The sequence below is a fragment of the Episyrphus balteatus genome, chromosome 1 (genome assembly GCF_945859705.1).
Source record: "Episyrphus balteatus chromosome 1, idEpiBalt1.1, whole genome shotgun sequence".
Lineage (NCBI taxonomy): Eukaryota > Metazoa > Arthropoda > Insecta > Diptera > Syrphidae > Episyrphus > Episyrphus balteatus.
The window spans coordinates 380,654-401,199 of NC_079134.1; the positions used below are offsets into that span (position 1 = coordinate 380,654).

At 31.1% G+C, this 20,546-nt stretch overlaps 1 protein-coding gene across 1 annotated transcript in view; it reads right to left on the reverse strand.

Annotated features, from left to right (window-relative positions):
- Positions 1-6,478: 6,478 nt before the first annotated feature.
- LOC129913438 (uncharacterized) overlaps positions 6,479-20,546 on the reverse strand; it is a 69,661-nt gene continuing 55,593 nt past the window's right edge. The window contains exons 2-5 of the mRNA XM_055992126.1: positions 13,168-13,300; positions 12,738-12,949; positions 8,072-8,349; positions 6,479-8,008 (exon numbers count right to left, since the gene is read on the reverse strand). Of these exons, the coding sequence (XP_055848101.1) occupies positions 7,882-8,008; positions 8,072-8,349; positions 12,738-12,949; positions 13,168-13,300 (750 nt within the window). The 3' untranslated portion in view covers positions 6,479-7,881. The remainder of the gene's footprint in view (positions 8,009-8,071; positions 8,350-12,737; positions 12,950-13,167; positions 13,301-20,546) is intronic.

Below are 20,546 nucleotides of genomic sequence, written 5' to 3' on the forward strand. Positions count from 1 at the left end.
GAAAAAGAAAAACAAGCTCTTTAAGTTTTTCATAAAACAAGAATATTATTTGGTTAATATAATTCAATTATGTTCAATTTCTGATTCTCATGATTACAAAAGTCTTCCTGAAATAATCAAATAACCAAATATTTAAGTTCTTTTCAGTATACGGTTTGAACTGTCCAGTTTTGGGAGTGCCGATCTGCCTCCCATCGGCATCGCATGTATTAAGTCTTGTCCCGTCGGAAAAGAAAAGTTGTCTCGTGTCACTAATTGTTTATAGTCCAATAGTGTTTTTTCTATGTCAACTAAATTTTTTTAATAAAATTCCCCCGAAAAAAATAATATAATAAAAAAAATAAAAATCAATAGCCCTATTCAAATTAAAAAAAAAATAAAATAAATAAATGCAAAAATAAAATTAATTCTCTCAATCCATCGCGAGTGTAACAAAAAAAAAAAATATCCAACAACAACAACACCGAAATACCTCTCCCGAAATAAAAGAAAAAAAAAATAACAACAAATGCCCACTTTGCAAATACCTAGTGTTAATACAACAAAAAAAATCATATACCCACCAAGTGCAAAAACAATAGAAACAACCACTGCAATAGCATCTCACAACAACAGCTTATCAAAAAAAAACAAAAACTCTCGCGTCTCCCAAATTGTCTTCAGTGTTCAGTGCATACGAGTAATCCTTTCTTTTCCTTCCCCCCATCCTTCTTGCAGTCTGACTTGATAACGATTGTGGTTTCGCGAGTGGAACCTCTTCTCAAAATGCCGTAATCGTTATCAGTTTGATTTCCAGATAGATTATTGTGTGTGTTGATAAATAACCAGGGGCGGATCGATACAAATTATCACTAAGGCATAACACTAGTGATAATTTGTTTTGTTGAAGCCCAAATTGGAATTTATACAACATATTCAATATAGTTAATTGTCGGATAAGGTTTTTAAAAGTTTTGGTATATTTAAATGGTAGGTACATTCAGGGTCGATTATGCCAACATTCGTGGGCTTAGATCGAACTTCTGCGATGTGTACATTTATACTGTACAAAACAGGCCAGCTGTTTTGGCATTAGGTGAGACTCAAATAAGTGAAAATTCAGATTGTTCTGAATTTAATCTAAATGGGTATTGCTTGGTGCCATTATTCTTTTCTCACCACGGTCTCGCCATTTATATTAGAAATGATGTAGCTTATCAACTTCAACCACAATACGGCCTGTGTGTAAACACAAATTTTAATTTCATGTGGTTAAAATTCACGGTTAATAAGCGCATCATTCATACATGTTTCATTTATCGAAGCCCCAACCTGGACAGTAATTCAACTTCTAACGAATTTGATGCCCTGTCCGACTCCATCCAAAGGATTGTTTCCCTGTATCCTCGCACTGAAATCGTCATTACGGGCGATTTCAATGTACACAATTCTTCGTGGCTTCGCTATTCTGGCCAGACAACACCCGAAGGAAGGTATGTTGAGATCTTCGCTGATTTAAACCATCTAACTCAGCTTGTCGACGAGCCAACTCGAATTTCGGACGTTGTGGGCCAAGCTGAAAACACTCTAGACCTGTTTCTTACCTCGGACCCAGATAAATACACTGTTAGTGTATTATCGCCTCTAGGCAAGTCAGATCATTGTGTCATATCTGCAAATTTTTCATATCTCAAAAATCCAGTTAAAGAAAAATCACCAAAGAGAACTGTTTGGCAATACGAAAAAGCCAACTGGGAGGGACTCAACGGTTTCTTTAAAAACTTTAACTGGTCGCTATGCTTCCTCGATAGTGACGTTGATTCCAGTGCAGATATGATCACAAATTTAATTCTCTCCGGAATGAGAAATTTTATCCCGAATAGGGTTAAAACAATCAAACCGAAAGAGAATGCATGGTTTGACTCGAGCTGTAAAGAGGTTATCAGGAATAAAGAGGTAAGCTTCCGTTGTTATAAAGCCAATCCCACTGAGGAAAACCGGAAAAAGTTCAAACAGGCTAGAAAGGTCAGCAACGCCCTTATCCGACGAACCAAATTCCTGCATGATCAAAAATTAAGACAAAAAATACTTCAATGTCCCACAGGGAGTAAAAATTTTTGGTCATTTGCTAAAAACATTAAAAACTCTTCGTCATCTGCGGTTCCAACGCTTGTCTTCAATGACACTCCCTTTGTAAGCTCTGTTGAGAAAGCTAATCTCCTTGCAAAGCAGTTCGCTGCCAACTCTACACTGCCAGATAGTGTCATGACTCCTCCAGTACTTGAGTGTGTAAACGGTTCCATGGGACGAATCTTCTTTCGCACTCGTACAGTGGCAAGAGTCCTGAAAGACCTTGACATACACAAATCCGCTGGCCCGGATAGTATCCCTCCCATCGTTCTGAAGAGGTGTTCTTCCACGCTGGCAAAACCACTGCGTAAGCTTTTTCATCTGTCCTACTCTACTGGACTCGTTCCGAGTGGATGGAAAACCGCATTTGTCCAGCCTGTCCCTAAAAAAGGCGAATCCTCCTCACCCTCCAACTATCGACCAATTGCACTCACGTCCCTTCTTTCCAAGGTCATGGAAACGCTGATTAATTTCCAGCTCAAGAAATATCTTGAAGAACGGAAGCTTCTTAATGACCGGCAGTACGGCTTTCGTAGCAATAGGTCCACTGGTGATCTGATGGTATATCTCACCGAACAGTGGAACAAATCTTTGCATCGTTTTGGAGAAAGCAAGATTATTGCGCTTGATATTTCAAAGGCATTTGATAGAGTTTGGCATCAAGCTCTCTTATCGAAAATGCATGCATTCGGTATCGATGATTCTCTTCTTCATTGGATTAGAAATAACCTTTCGGGCCGTTCAATACAAGTCGTATTGGATGGTTTCAAGTCTGAAACCCACAAAATAAACGCTGGTGTGCCCCAGGGCTCCGTTTTGTCTCCGACACTCTTTCTCATTTTCATTAATGATTTGCTCTCTGAAACTTCTAATCCATTAAATTGTTTCGCAGATGATAGTACCCTCAGCTTTTCATATTCGTTTGAAGATTCACACCCATGTCCTTCGGATGTGGATTTTCAACGACAAAATATGATAAGCTCATTAAATTCTGACCTTGACAGCATTGTTCAATGGGGAATAAGAAATCGTGTAGAATTTAATGCATCAAAAACACAATGCTGCTTACTATCATTAAAACGGAACCTTCCACCCATGCCACTATCAATGAGTGGCACTTGCATCGAGGAAACTGAGAAACTTTCCATTCTCGGTATGAGTGTAACAAACCACCTTCTGTGGAACGAACACATATTCGATGTCGCCAAAAACGCTGCGAAATGTTTAGGTTTTCTCCGAAGATGCAAGAAATTCTTCTCATCTTCTGATCTAGCTGTAATCTATAAAGCTTACATTCGACCAAAACTTGAATACAATTGTCACATCTGGGCAGGTGCTCCGATAACGTATTTGAGTTTCTTGGACAGAATACAAAAACGTGCTTTCAAAATGATAGATGATAGATCGATAACTGAGACAATTGCGTCCCTAGACCACCGACGTAATGTGTCATGTCTCTCCTTGTTTTATCGCTATTTTTATAAACAATGTTCAGATGAAATAGCTAGTTGCATTCCTCCCCTGAAAAAATTTAACCGTAATACTCGCGCTTCTAGGAATGCTCATCAGTTTACCCTTGAGCCCAACTTCGGACGTACCGTCAAATACAGAGATTCTTTCTTTAGCCGCACCACACGAATGTGGAATATATTACCCGCCTCTGTTTTTCCCTGCCATTTTAATGTCCAGAGCTTTAAAACTAATGTGCATCGGTTTCTCCTTTTAAATCCCTCCCTATTTTCCTGAAGCTCGCACTGTGTTTAACATATTAAGGGTATTTAACTCCCTTTAGTGCGCGTTAATTATAAAAAAAAAAAAAAAAAAAAAGTTCTGCTCTTAGGATGGCATTCCTTGGGCTATTTTGGACATCCATCAATTATGCACTATACTGCCCATAATCTCGTAAAGGCCCTAACTACATTTTTCTTACTTCTTAGTTATAGATCGAAACACTAAATCTAATATCGCAATTTGCATATAAAAATGAAAAAAATCAAAAGTACATTTTGGATTTTCTGACTTATTTGAAGACCCAGAGGCTAAAAAAATAAATGAGAATAAATCAGAAAATTAAAAATGTACTTTTGATTTTTTTCATTTTTATATGCAAATTGCGATATTAGATTTAGTGTTTCGCTCTATAACTAAGAGCTAACTCCAAATATGCAAAAAAATTAAAATCGAAAATTTTGTAGTTAGGGCCTTTACGAGAAGACTTATTTGAAGACCCAGAGGCTAAAAAAATAAATGAGAATAAATCAGAAAATTAAAAATGTACTTTTGATTTTTTTCATTTTTATATGCAAATTGCGATATTAGATTTAGTGTTTCGCTCTATAACTAAGAGCTAACTCCAAATATGCAAAAAAATTAAAATCGAAAATTTTGTAGTTAGGGCCTATAACTAAAGCTAACTCCAAATATGCAAAAAAATTAAAATCGAAAATTTTGTAGTTAGGGCCTTTACGAGATTATGTATAGTCAATGCCGTCTTTACCATAAGGGCACACGGGGCCCGTGCCCAGGGCCCCATTCTCAGGGGGGCCCCGAAGGAACGAAAATTTCTGTCACACATTTATTCTCAAAACATTTTTGTCGGGCAGACCATCTACCATTTTATTTTAGTTTTTTCTACACCTATACGGAAAATATATGTTTTCAAAATGAAAACAAATTATGTGGCGTTGTATGCGGACAAAATTTTAATTCCAAAACGACCAAACCCAAATTCATTTTTCCAAAAAATAAGAATAATATTTTCAAAAAACAAGAAAAACATCTTTTTTTTCACTGTAGGTAAGATTATTTATTAATAAAAACAACGAATTCTCTTCCATTATCTTTTTCCTTAAACTTTTTCCGTTGGAAAACATTTAAGAAAAAACTATTGCCGGCTAGTCGACGGTACATCAATGTTTTGGTTCAATGGAAAACGCCATGGTACAATGGTTGGCACCCCCAAACATTTTTTAATTTGAATTGCAAATTGGCACCCCCTGCCAATAATAAAGACACTAGGCACTTTATATGGAACGATATATTGGCACCCGTTTTTCACCAACCATAGACTTTTAGCCAGCCATTGTACTTATTTAACTTTCCAAAAGGGCCCCAAATTCTTGTGTGCCCAAGGGCCCCAGGATAGTTAAAGACGGCCCTGTGTATAGTGCGTCTCATTTTTTTTTACAAAACTATTTAAAATAAATTAAATAAAACTTTTAAAATTCATTTCCTGAATAGACAAATATTTGAAACTTTAAGATAAGTGCAGTCAAATTATCTCATGACGCATCTGTTTGCAAGGAAATTTTAATAAATTTGACGTGAACAAACAAATTGGTTAAGAGTCGCCAGCTTATTTTGGGTGTATAATTTAAATTAAAATGTGTCAGATCGAAAATAAATGAATAAGGTACCATAAAACTGTCATTTCTTTTTTTTTTCATTTTTGTTTTTAAAAAGAGTTTTCACTGTAAAATTGTATTGTAGGTATTATTAAAAACTATTCGTTTTGATATTATTTTGTTTTTGATTTGTCGTAAGGTACCTTTGTCATAAACTGCCCCCTCTCCATAACAAAACATAACATTTGTATCAAATAAAAAAAAAAATGAAATGGTTCCTTTTCAAAAGTGTTTTTTCTTACTAAGCTTAAGATGAAAGACAATTTGCTTCAAAATACTTAGAAGTATTAAGGTAAACCAAAACTAACACTGATTACTCGAAGATTAAAATTGTCACTTAGTTTCAATAAATAATCAAGAAAACAATTTCTATCAAGCATAAAACAGATTTAAAATTATTATTATTTTGTTTTTTTCAACAAGAAAATTGATATGATTTAAAATTCTGGGAATAACTTTGGGTATATTTTTTAAATGTATGTAAATTTTGAAATCACTTTTAAATCTAAAACTATTAAAATATCCAAATGATGCTCTCTTTTAAATTATATAAACTACCAAAAGTCTACTTTCTTTTCATTGTAAAAAACAGCAAAATTTAACTTGATAGTTTTTATTTCTTTTATTGATACTTTTTCTTTTCTTAAATATAATTTAATTTTAATAAAAATCTTATCTACGGTATCAAACCCGAAAGTCATATTTTTATCATTTTTTTTTTTGTAATAGTTCAATAGAGTCAAAGTTCAAATATGTATTAAAGAGTGTCATATAAGTAACTTAACAAAACCTATTTGCTAAAAGTGTTTCTGTTTATATATAAAGACATGCATACTTTACTTATATTATTAAGAATGACAAAAAAAAAAAACTCAACAAATACAATTCATTTATTTTATAATATACACAAAATACTCAGTGCAAAAACAATTGTTTTTAATAATAATTCTTTTTGTTTATGTGGTATAAAACAAAATAATTGATGGGTATAAGACATTTAAACAACAATAAATAATTAAACTATAAGAAAATATACATTCGAGATTTTTATAACACTTCTCTTATTTATTATTATATTTATCAATAACACTATTTATGTTAGCTACTTATTGATTATAGTAAATATTTTTTTTTTTAACAGCTTCTCTTTAAAACTACTTAATTTGTAAATACATAGTCTTAGAATTAAAAAAAATATATATGAATGTATATAACTACAAATCTTTCTTTAATATGATATTTTTCTTTTAATTATATTTGTGAATACGATTTTATTGTGGATTAACATGAGCTTTGTTGGAAAAGTGTCACTAATTTTTTTGCAATTAAATTCGAAAGTTGTTTAAAAATAGGAATATTTTTGATCAATTTTACTAAAGTTTTTTTTTATTAATTGTCCAGAAAAACGGATCAAACTTCTGATAAAATTTAATTAGCCAATGACAAGTCCAAAGCCTCACAGAACTTGTATCCAACAAAGCTCATAATTTTGTTAATATCATTTAATTTATAAAATTTCAACTTATTTAATATTATTATTATTTCTTAAATTCAACGCTTGAAACAACAAATAAATGCATCATATTGCTTATTATATGCCTTGGTATTAAAACCAGGCGTGTGTGTGCTTGAAATTCCTTCTTCTTCAATTTTTTGAGCATTCTAAAGAAAAAAAAACTTTGTCTGCAAGTTTTATTTTGTGTTAAATAAATGGGTACAGTCTCGTCTTCACAAGTTAAATCACATAAATAAAAATAAATAACATTTTCCGGTCTTAATGTAAAAAGGGGAAAGGCAGTGGGATTTTTATATTTCATTTATCATTTGGTGGACATGATTTTTTTTTATAATTATAATTATATTTAATATTATTAATTTTTCTTTAACTTTTTTTCACGACAAAGTTTAATACTCGTGTTTAGTTCTAAATATTTTTAATTACATTATTATTATATACTTTTTGATAACGTGTTTTGTTTTTTAGTTTTTTATTTAATATATTATAAAATATTCAAGCAATTAATTAAATTGACTAGAGTTTTGCATAAAGATGACTCTCTTTGTAAACACTTTAAATTATAATTAAAAACAGTGACAATCAAAATCGTAAATAACTAAAAAAGAACTTCCTTAAAATCGAAGTTAAATAAAGCTACAAAGTCATTGGAATCATTGAATCTATAATAATTATTAGAAAATATGAAATTTTAAAAGTAACCTTTTTTTTGTTGTTTAAATTGAGGTCCTTCTTGCTCCCTTAAAATTCTAAAATGAATTTTAAAATAATTTTGTTTGTTTTTATAAATATATCATATTTATAACTAAAGTTTTTTAAAAATTTATATTGCTATATGAGACACACGTTAGTTTAATTGTAACTCCAGGAAAGTGGGGGCTGCTGCACCACTTCACCACCTTTCTGACATCGACCGTGTTTTTTAAGATAGCTTCCAAATTCACAGGTAGGTGGCTTACAACGACCTTCAATGATACATCTGAGTGGGGAAAATGATTTTAGTAAATTCTTTTTTTAGGAATATATTATTTTTTTTACTCACTTTCTGTCTATCATTGAAAAATGCTCCATTCCACGTTTTAGGTAATTACATCCTATGTTACCTGATGAACAGTCGCATCTGCATACACCATCCTCTTGAAGGATTTTTTCGAATAATTTTGGACAATTGCAGTCTAGAACGGTGGCTTTTCGCATTATGGGTGCTGCATCTGTGAAGGAATGCATATAGTGCTTTGACTTATCTACACAATGACACTCGGTGTGGTTGACAAAAGTATGTCGTTCAATAGACCCTTGTTTGGAATTGAAACTTTTTACCTGTAAAGTAAAACAAAAGTATTAAAGTGCAAGAATAATTGTAATAATTTGAACGTGTAAATTGATAGATTTTACTCTAAAATCCGCAGTCATCCTTTTAATATAAAAATAAAGTGAGACTGAAAGTTTGTACGAACCATAAGATAAAGGTTTTTTTTCTGCATCGTTTAAACTTTTTTAACTCCTATTTTTCATTACAAAAGTACAATTTCATACTATTTTTTTACATTTTATGAAGTTGTTTATCACCCCACAAGCCCACGCGTAAATGTGTAAAAATTGTTTTTTGATAATGAAAGTATGAACAAATTCGCCTTTTGAAGGACCAAAGTTTTTCACTACTGGACTACCTCTGTTAAAAACAATAGTGAAACAAATTAAACAAACGAAACTGATGATATTTAAGATTTCAATATTCTGGAGACAGATAACGATAAGTCTACAGATACCATTTAAGTCTCAAATTGCTAGAAGTTTTATAACCTTGAAGGCCGGTTTTTTAGATTTATTAAATTTTTTTTTGTGTGCTATTTTTAACAAAGTAAGAGTCTTAATTAGCTATAACTTTAAACAACTGTGCCAAAAATCATAACAGTTATCCTCTTTACAGGAACTACAAGGTAACCAATTTGGATAAAAATAACAACTGAACTGATACCTATAAGAATAAAGTGTTACAAGTTACAACCTAAAATGATGACCTTTCTTTGAGTGCTGTTTTAATACGTCAAAGACTAAAAGCATCCATCTTAACAAAGTTAATAAAGCTAGCATTAAAATATAAATTTATATATTATGGCATTGATATTTTTTAAACCTTTAATATTGTGGGAGTGTATTTTCAAATGTAGGTTTTATGCACCTACCTTGATTTAAAGATTGTTAATTAAGCTCATCAACTTACAAAAATCTATCTTAACTCCAGAGCCCTAGAGGTAATTTATTTGAAGCTCATAGTCATAGTCAATACCGTGCCTATTCTTGCATCTTTCATTGAATTTATTGTTTGAAAGTTTCCAATGATAAAAGGTACCTATAACGGTTTTGGTAAAGGCATACAAACAAATATGTAGGCAATAAATGAATGTCTTCCATTTAATTTTAATTTTTTTTTAGAAAAAAATACAATCTTCTTGACTAAAAGTTGATGAAACAGTACAATTTACACAACTGCTTAATGGCCACCTTCATTTTATTTTTAAATGGCTATTTATGGTTTGAATCTGAGTTGGTGGTAATAGCTTTAGGCCATATAAGCTTAGAGGTAACAAATGAAGTTGTTAAGTTTTTGAATTGACTTGTTAATGAACAAATTGGATTTTTGTTGTTGGTCAGAATGATTGAATAATGATCGACATCAATCATTATGTTTTTTTTTTTGTGTTTACGTTAAACAAAGTTTTTTTCAAAATTGAACACAAGATCTTATTCAAATACGTGTATGGTTTAGTTTTCTTAAAAGTCTAAAAATCACTTATTATTATTAGTATTATTATTATTTTTTTTTTTTGTAGAAAATATTGCGACGGAGTGGCTGATTAAGAAAGACTTTTTGCAATGCATTTTTATCGATCCGTAAAATTTAGTGAAGGTTCTTTGATTTCTAGTACTATGTATGGGTTCCAAAATTTTATCTCCCTAATTGACTATATGAGAAGCCACAAGAGCAATGGATGGGAAGATTCAAACTAGGAAGCTTGCATTTTTGGAATGCTCCAGATGAGTTTGACCAAAAACAACAGTACCTGTATATATTAATTTAGTCTGTATTTTCTCAAAGGCTTCCATGTTTTTTTATATAAATGTTAAAAATATCCTTAAAAACGATATCTCTCCAAAAACTGTATTTTGTGGGGCTTTAACATTTTTTTAAAAAGTCTACTCTATTCTATATTTTATTGCTTTTGTTTCATGTATATTTATATAGGTAAGTTATTATTATTAATTATATTTAATATTTTGAAATAAAAATATATAAGGTTAATTTAAAAGTATAAATTGATATAACTGACCTTCAGCACAAATGTATTTAAATCAAATCAATTGCCCAGAAGAATTGATTATACACATATTCCCATGAAATATCCGTATGCAAAATACAACTTCCAATATAAATAAATTGTGTACCTGCCTGAGTATATCATGATTGATTACATCATACAAACTGTTATGATGCAAAATAATATTGATTAAGATGGAATTTAACAAACTTAACCTTTTTATCTAGAAAAATAAATTTTAATCCAAACATATCCACATATGTATATCTTTCATATGTTATTTATAATATGTAGGTACAGCATCATATTTAATTATTTACCCTACTTTGAAAGATGCTATAACTGTATTATTAAATTAATATTTGCACTCAACGTTACTACACGTTGGATGGTTTAGTATAATGTAAATGTAAAGGTAAGTTGATAAACCAATTAACACTTACATTCATAATTAAAAGTTATCCCTGTAATATGCCTGTCTATATTCATTGCTATTCGGTGTATAATAAAGTGGTTTAATATTCATGAACGTAAAGTGAACCTTGCAATTGCTGGCTTCTTGCTATAGACCCAGATAATTTTTCTTTTTTTTTTCAAATAAATGTTTGTATAGTTTTGTATATGTATGTATTTGTTCATTACTTTTATATATAGTATCATGAAGGATATGATAAGTTTTAAATTCTGTTGAGTTTATGAGTTTTGTTATGGTTTTGTTAAATCTTTTTGTTTCGAAGTTGTGATTGTATTCCCATTAATACAAGCTTCTTTAAAAAAATGGTAAAAACGAAAACATTAAAGGGTAAGGTCACTTTTGGTTCTATGTACAAGTAGTGCGTTTTTTTAGATTTTTTTTCTTTTAATTGAAAGAAATGTAGAACAAAAATTCGATTGGATTGTCTGATTTATTTAATTTATAAGCAACTAGAGTTGTTATTTTAAATGAAAAAAAAAAAAAACCTACTAAGAACTTAAAATGCGTACCAAAAACCCAAATTTTTATATTTTAAAAATACAGTAGGGACCTACTTCCTTGCAGAATAATGTTTTAAAGTTTAAACTAAGTTTCAAGCGTAAATATTCAAAACAGCTTTTTTATAAATTTTTTTCTTGTTGAACTTAAATACATACCTGGAAAGTTTTTCTTTTTCATCCCATTCAAAAATCTAATTAAACCCACTTTTTTCCTGCACCTAAGGTGGCCTTAAAGTGATTTTATGAGAGCATAATACCCCTCTGTATCTCAAAATACGGTCAAAAGAAACTTTTGCATTATTTTTGCTCATAAGATAATTAAATAAAACAAAAATAATTATTGGGTCACTGGGGCGTATGTGGAACTTTTTTTATTGAAAACATTTTAGAGGACGATTTGACCTTTTTTGATTATTTTTTGGCATTCAATGGGTAAATTCCTTAAACGGTGTCTTGTTAATAGGATGACAAGGATATAGGTTGTAAAATAACGACCTTTATAGTTAAAATTCTAAATAGGTATTTCACTTTTCTTCATACTTTGAATAAACTATTTTTGTAAAAAAAAAGTATCAAAAGTTTTTTCAAATATTTGTATTTTAAAAGAATCTTAAACAAAATCCTAAAAGTGGTTTTAAAAAATTAATTTTTTATCCTAAAGTTAAGACCAAAGTGGGTGTTCAAAAAAAAAAAAAAATATGAGAAATCGATCCTTCCGTTGCTCATTAAAATCACACAAATAGAATATTCCCACTTCTTCCAGTTCTCTATTATCGCAATATAATATTTGATAAAAATCTGAACACTCAGTTTTCCTTCACAAATACAGAACTTCAATATAGAACGATTCTATATATCAAGTAAAAAGAGAAATGTAATGAACTCATCCTGAACCCACATTACACTGTTAAATTGACTGCGCCCACAAGCCAATAAACCTAATGGCCCACCGTGCTGTGTAATATTATGCAATAAATGATCTTCACCGAGCGCCCCGAATGAATTGATGGGGATATAGCTAGTCTCTGTCTCACAATTACTTACAACCATCTACTTTTTTAACTTACTGTGTGGTAGGTACTACGGGGCGAGTTTTGGTAGCATAAAAAAAATATATTTCCGATACTAAAAATGAGATAGAGATTAACAAATTTTTTCGTAATTCTGAAGAGATCGTTGTTGCATGTCGAACTTATAACATTGTTTAAAGTATGTAGATTAAGTCCCAAAAAAACTAGTCTTCTATTTATATATAAACCTACTTGTCCTTCAAGGTTGAAGTCTTGTAGGAGACCTAATATCATATGAGAAAATACCTAACTTTAACCAAACTTTAAGTACAAGAGCAATTACTTACGACCCAGTCGTTCATTTTATGCAGGTATTGTTTAATTTTTTTGCTTTGTAACTTACAAAAAAGTACAGGTCCACACTTTGCGTTCTCTTGGGTGCACAAGTTTGTCGGTCTGTCTTGCAGCATCCGGTATCGTCTCCACATCTGTGCAAAATTGTACAATGTGGCACGTACATTTTCGAAGGATCCTTTTGTATGCGTTCGACCCTTTGCTGAGGTAGCCGGCAGTTAGCCTCACTATAAATTCTTGAGGCGTGTGCATTGGCCAAAGCTGTAAGTAAATAAGAATGTTGTTGTAAGTTAAAAAAAAAGAAACATGAATTCTTAATTATTGTTTCATGGATCTGTTAGAGTTGAATGAACGAACGAACAATGTTTTACAAGCGATATATTTTTTTGAATGACTTTAAACTTGTGCGATCGTTTTAATTTAAAGTAGGTAATTTAATTCAGCAATTTATTTATTTTTTTTTTTTTATAAAATCCTACCTTTGTTCTGCATGTGATTCGTGATATGGGTCTTTCGTGACTGTTTGACAGCATCGTGAGTTCCTAATTCTTCAAATTTATGCTGTGTTAGTGTGCCTGGAATGTTATACCGCGAATAAAGGCTTTCCGTATCCTAGAATAGAAATCAAGAAAAAAAAGTAAGCTACAGCTTTAAGCGATTGTTGATTGTATTTGTATAAAAATTAATGATTCTTTGAAAAAACTATTAACTGAAGTTAATTAATTTGAAATGTTTCTATCTGACAAATTGATATGCATCTCAAAGACAGAAGTTGTATAGAGCAGTTCAAAACTAATACGTAAGTGATAAATGAGTTCAATTCAAATTTTATTTAAGTCGAGTAAGTGGTTTTAAATTATACATGTTCAGTTAGCAGACTTATTCCGATAAGAAAATGACACAACCATTCATAAAATGGGAGCAAAAAGCTAAGTGAGATAAAATTTAAATTATCTTGTGTTGTTTGTTAAGTAAGTTATAGATACACCCAGATCGTAAATAGCATCTTAAACTCAAGGTCCATTTTCCTACATTTCGCACTTTAATTTAACTTAAATCCTTAAGTGGATCATACATAAAAAAGATGTTAAAGCAGTAAAAGTCAAGTGTTAGATAATAATAAAAATCACAGCTCTTCATAAAGAAAGGTTTTGGTTAAACTTCAAGACTCAAGTCAGTAAAAGCCTTAGAACACTTAATAATTCTAGCTAAAACCCACACCTATGCAAGAAGATATTTGTCAGCAGATACGTTCTGAATAATGCTTCTGTCTAATGATTTTGCGTTGTTATTTTATAATTCTCACAAAAACACAGCTATTATAATAAATCCTGAAATTGATTCAAAGAAATAAGGTCCATTTTCTTCACTCGGAGTTGAACAAAACTTGAGAATTTTTATATTAAAAACCTAAATTTTCTATTCAATCAAACTATGAATTCTTAAATAGCTTTTATGAATGAAAATGATGGTTGAATGACTTGTAATTATTTGATATTAAAACTACGATCCAGTGCACCAGAGCCAGTAGTGGCGTGATATATTAAGCGGCATATTGATATTGTAACGAAGCAGTTGCCGGTTAGCCGCATCATTGACAACATAATATGGGCGTAGCTCTCTTGAAATGTGCCGATTATCATCAACTGCCCATTTAATTCAACCAATTATCAATTTACATTTGATGTGGTGTTCTATTTGCTTGCGCTGCATTGATCGGCATTTTATCTGACTGTCTTTCAAAACTACTCCCGAGCCAGTTCTTTTTTATAATTCATGAGGCATTTTTATGAGCGTGACGAGACGATGACGACTGTATACTGATGGAGCAAGAGTTCCACTGACACATGCGTCGACCAGTTTCAACATATGGAAATGATATTAACTGATGAAGCAATAATATACTTAGGGAATATTGGGGTAAAAAAGTATTTTCAGTGAAAATTGCGATTCTTATAGATGTTATAGATATTATGATCCTAAGTGGGCTATAGGTCTGTCTTGGTAATTTTAATATTTTGTCGACGTTTCGGGCGTGATTACACCCTTCTTCAGGACTCTAAATTAAAAATTTTTATTCTAAAAATACTAAAAAAATCTAAATTAAAATCTATACTTACAATATTATAAAATTATAAATTTTAAGATATTTCTTAAAATTTGTTTTGGTAAATTTTCTTGTAACTCTTTTTTATTTCTTATATTTTTGTAAATATTTCAAAATTCAAAAATTGAAGCCTTGAAAAAGACGTTTCAATTAATCGAATTTCCAAATAATGAAATCTAAATTTCACATTTGATACAAAAATCAAAATTTGACTTTCAAAATCAAACATGATCTTTAGAAATCAGGTCAAATATAAAATTTAGCCTAAAATATTTCTATGGACAAACTGGCTATAGATATTGCTCAGTCCTTCGCAATCTGATCGCCTATTAACAGTATTATTAGTATTTAAAATGTGCAACATTTCTAATAACATACGTTTGCTATAGTGTTTTTCTGTCTGTAAAATGTCAACATTGTTAAAGTCTGGCCTATGTCCTTCATCTATACAATGTAAAGCCAATGCTGTTTTTTGTGAGTGTCCGTTATTTATGTCCGATCTGTGACCAGCTAAACGATTTTTTAGCTTTTACATAGAAGTTCCTACATAAACGGAAGGACATTGGTTTATTCCGTCACCTAGACATTTTATCTTATAGACAATATTTGATCTTTCACTTTTTGAAAATTCACCTTTTAAATTTGAAAACAATGAACTTCTTAAGATATTTGACGATTTAAAAGCTAAACGAACATTGTCTTTATTTCTTATGGGGGCATTTAAAATTCTATTTGAAAGATCTGGAATGTATAGAATACTTTTGTATGAAAATTGTGTAACATTTGTTACTAAATTTGTTTGAACCAAGGGATTGAAATATTGATTCAATATTGTTCTTATTATGTTTAATGGAAAGGAGTTAGAAAGTAAAGATATTAGATATCAGTGACATTGTCTTTCGTCAAAAAAACATAAAAATAATTACTAATACTTTACTTTCTAACTCCTTTCCATTAAACATAATAAGAACAATATTGAATCAATATTTCAATCCCTTGGTTCAAACAAATTTAGTAACAAATGTTACACAATTTTCATACAAAAGTATTCTATACATTCCAGATCTTTCAAATAGAATTTTAAATGCCCCCATAAGAAATAAAGACAATGTTCGTTTAGCTTTTAAATCGTCAAATATCTTAAGAAGTTCATTGTTTTCAAATTTAAAAGGTGAATTTTCAAAAAGTGAAAGATCAAATATTGTCTATAAGATAAAATGTCTAGGTGACGGAATAAACCAATGTCCTTCCGTTTATGTAGGAACTTCTATGCAAAAGCTAAAAAATCGTTTAGCTGGTCACAGATCGGACATAAATAACGGACACTCACAAAAAACAGCATTGGCTTTACATTGTATAGATGAAGGACATAGGCCAGACTTTAACAATGTTGACATTTTACAGACAGAAAAACACTATAGCAAACGTATGTTATTAGAAATGTTGCACATTTTAAATACTAATAATACTGTTAATAGGCGATCAGATTGCGAAGGACTGAGCAATATCTATAGCCAGTTTGTCCATAGAAATATTTTAGGCTAAATTTTATATTTGACCTGATTTCTAAAGATCATGTTTGATTTTGAAAGTCAAATTTTGATTTTTGTATCAAATGTGAAATTTAGATTTCATTATTTTGAAATTCGATTAATTGAAACGTCTTTTTCAAGGCTTCAATTTTTGAATTTTGAAATATTTACAAAAATATAAGAAATAAAAAAGAGATACAAGAAAATTTACCAAAACAAATTTTAAGAAATATCTTAAAATTTATAATTTTATAATATTGTAAGTATAGATTTTAATTTAGATTTTTTTAGTATTTTTAGAATAAAAATTTTTAATTTAGAGTCCTGAAGAAGGGTGTAATCACGCCCGAAACGTCGACAAAATATTAAAATTACCAAGACAGACCTATAGCCCACTTAGGATCATAATTTTGATTGAAAAAAGGTCACGAAAATAGGATAAGATGTTATAGATAGGTATGTCATAATTTAAAGTTTTTTTTTTATTTGGTATAAGTCAATGACTCTTTAATTTATTTTTCTGTACAAATGTTGCTACAAAAATTAATGTGACATATTTCAGTTCAACATTTTAACGTTCTCCAAAGATCAGTTGAATCACAACTCTGTAAAATGTTGAGCTACTTCTCAAATCATGTTTTACGTTAGAAACTATTCCAAACACTGCTTACCGATTAGATTACCCACATATTTTACGAAAAACCCTTGACAATATTGCCATAAAGTGATGCCAAATTACCGTACAGTTGCTACGCCTAGACAACATTTCTTATTTGTGGACTAAAAGGCGAAACCTTTATTAGAATTGTGAAACACGTACGACGAACTTGAATTCGAAACATGAACTATAGAATTCAAAACATGAACTCAGGTCACCAGAAACTTTCCATCTTCTACTACGCAGACCGAACAGAGTCGGCAAAAAGGTTAAATACGCCCGTCTTGATTTTTTGTTTTTTTTTATTATATGGAATAGCCAACATTTTTTTATTAACTTGGTTCATATGAATGATTTCTCTAAAAAAATGAAATGAAACAAATTATCTTGGGACGAAGATCGTTATTTCTGTAGGTACCACAATCTTATAATAGAAAAATATTTCCAAAAAACGTTTTGCGAAACAGACGAAATACACATTGGCCAATAATATGGAGGGCTAACCAGAAGAATCCTGAGAAAATTTTTTATAACCACCAAACCAACACCATAACCCAAAGGTACAGCAACTCCAATGGACCGTAGACAACTGTTTTTATAATCTTCTGCTTCAATATAAAAAGTTCACAGATACAATTCTTCAATAATTTGTGAGCTAATTGAAACACAATGTTTTTATGCTAAATAAAACTGATAATTTTTACCCAGCCCTCCCCTACGACAGTAATCTTTTTCATTTAACATTTTTGTTCCAGTTACAAATTCACATGTTCTTACATAGTTGTTGAAAATTCTTCTAATTGAACCCCATCGACCGGCAAAAATAGATTCTTCATGAAATTCATGTATCAAAAACTAAAGGAATTTTTTGTTAAAACAAAAAAAGTAAAACCGATTGATAAATCAAGATTCACCTGTTTCCAATTTGAAAATTCATCACTTCCTTGTGGCACCCAATTAATTTTTCTGAGAGAAATCATTCAACTAACTTGCCTTGTGTAGATGTATCCAGTAGATACTTTTCGTAGGTACACATACCCAGGTAGTTATAGTGTCACTACTTGTGCTAGACTTAGTGGTTCTCATAGAATTATCTGATGCAAATGTGATGATGTGTGCTCATTTGAGTGGAAGTGGAGCTTCCAACCATCAGGGGACACAAAAGAGGATCGGTATGGCAATGCAGTTTTATATTATTTTTTTGACGTTGGTTGACAATGCACGAAGTTGAGGAGATATGTCTCCTTTTTATGCAGAGCCTCGCATATATACAGGAGTGGAATCTCAAGTGTCATTGACACATTGGAATGGCGACAACGATGACGGCAACATATACGACGACCAAACGACGACGACGACAACGACGTTGAATGCTACTCTCAGGTGGTAGCTGAGTGTAGCATATTATAGAGAATGATATAGGATTCTGTTTTGCATTCCATACGAAAGGTGAAGAGAGGTATTTATGTGCAAAGTTCGTGACAGTGTCAGCTCGCTCAAACGCTCTACGCATATGTTTATAGGAATACGTTATATTAAGTAACAACAATGCATATGCATTTCAAGGACGGGCGTCGTCGTCGTCAAGTTGTCTATTTTCTTACAGAAAGCAGATAAAAAAATTCGTTCAAGAATGCAAATGACAGAAAAATGAATCATTTTGTTGAGAGCGAACTTGCCTACAAGGAAGCTCATTCAACTTGCCGATTCATAAAGAGGTAGGCATGTCGACAGGTACAAAGCAGAAAAAAGAAATAAAATAATGGTAGACTATGTGAATGTATCAGAGTTTATGAAGTGACGTCTTTTTAAAAAGATGAATGTATTAAGTGAATAGAGGCGGATTTAGACTTTTGAATTCCTTAAGAATAAAAAGTTTGTAAGGCATTCCCATACTACAGTCAATTTTTTCGATTCTGTGAGTTTAAAACCGTCTTTTAGGAGTTTAAGGTGTAAGTTAAGTCTACAATCGTAAGATCTTTCATTCGGGATTGAAATTGAAGAATATTATTTTTCTTAAATCAGACTTTTCGAAACCTTGACCCGTTGATAGTGTTTTTACCACAATGAATGGCGCCTGATCAGGGACCCTTTTTAAAATTATTTCCAAACAAAATCGAGAAAATCGAAAACAGCAGAAAATTTATCAAACTAGAAATCCCGTAACTTTAACTCCTTAGTACAATACTTACAAATTTAGTTCTTATTTCGTCACTGAACAACCTCATCGACCAAAAGTTAAAAAATCAACTACTGTCTACAAATAATGCACTCCGGTAAAAATAGATACCAACGTAAAACCTGACAATCCACAAAATTAGAGCCCTAGTGAATGCGAGTAACAGGCCTTGCAAACTATCAGTCCTACACTACACTACTGGTTAATAAACAAAACGAAAAATCGTGATGTAACAAACTATGACTAAAAAAGTACTTTTTATCGGAAGAAGGAACAATATATACATTATTGACAAGTGAATTAAAATATCTATATGAATAATTCCCTATGAAGTTTTGCAAGATGGTCATGTGAAATAGACAGGAAATGTTGCGTTTTAAAACCAGAAAACGTGACCTTCCGTAACGATTTTGCAAGTGATAAAAGTTGTTCCTTTTCAAACTTAAACGTCTCATATCCTGATAATATTTCAGATTCATACAACAAATGAGATGTTGGTTTTGTCCATAAGTTTGCTCATGGAATATTAAGAATAAGATAGTGGTGAAGTACAATAGTATCTAATAAACACTTAAGGAAATTATTTCCATTTCTTATCTCAAACCTACCATTAATCATTCAAATGCTCTACATTTATTTCAACTTAATGCTTCAAGTCTGTACTTTTTTTTCCTTCTGTTCACACAATGCTTCAGTTATTGAAGAACAAGGACACAGAAAAAAGCACAAAAAAAAACAAATTATCATAATAAAAAATATAAAGGTATCTATGCTGTTCTTATAATGATGAAGGTATGTAGGTATGTCAGGGTAGATAGGTAAGGTAAGGCACTTGTGAAAAGATATCGTTGTCATCTGACTTACCCAGCACTTGCAGAGGGATGCATTTTAAAGATTAAATTCTCTTGACAATTTTTTTTTCGTCATTCGCGTCTCTTAATGAATTTCCAGATTAACGAAGCCTCCTTCCCGAAAGGATTTTATAAATAGTGGTGGTTTCATTTGCAGGTATTTTTCACTAATTAGATCCTTTCGCTTCAGAGTACAGTTGCTGCTGTGTGCAAAGGTATAATAGTAGGCGTGTCGGGCGGAGCTATACAATACAATGTATGTTCATAGTTATGATGACCATATATTGTTGACGTCAAAAAAAAAAGTTTTGTTGAAAACAAATTGATTACTGTAAGAGTTTAATAAGTTTTCACTGAATCTATTTTTTTTATCATTTGAATTTGCGAAATGTAGAGTCTTGTGTACGTTACAGTTAGTTAATATTTTCATATGTTTCCACAATCTTTTCGAGGTTTTGTTAAATTTAATTCTGAAAATGTACCTCATAAGAATGGTTCCTTTGATATTCTAACACCAAGGGTGAAACATTG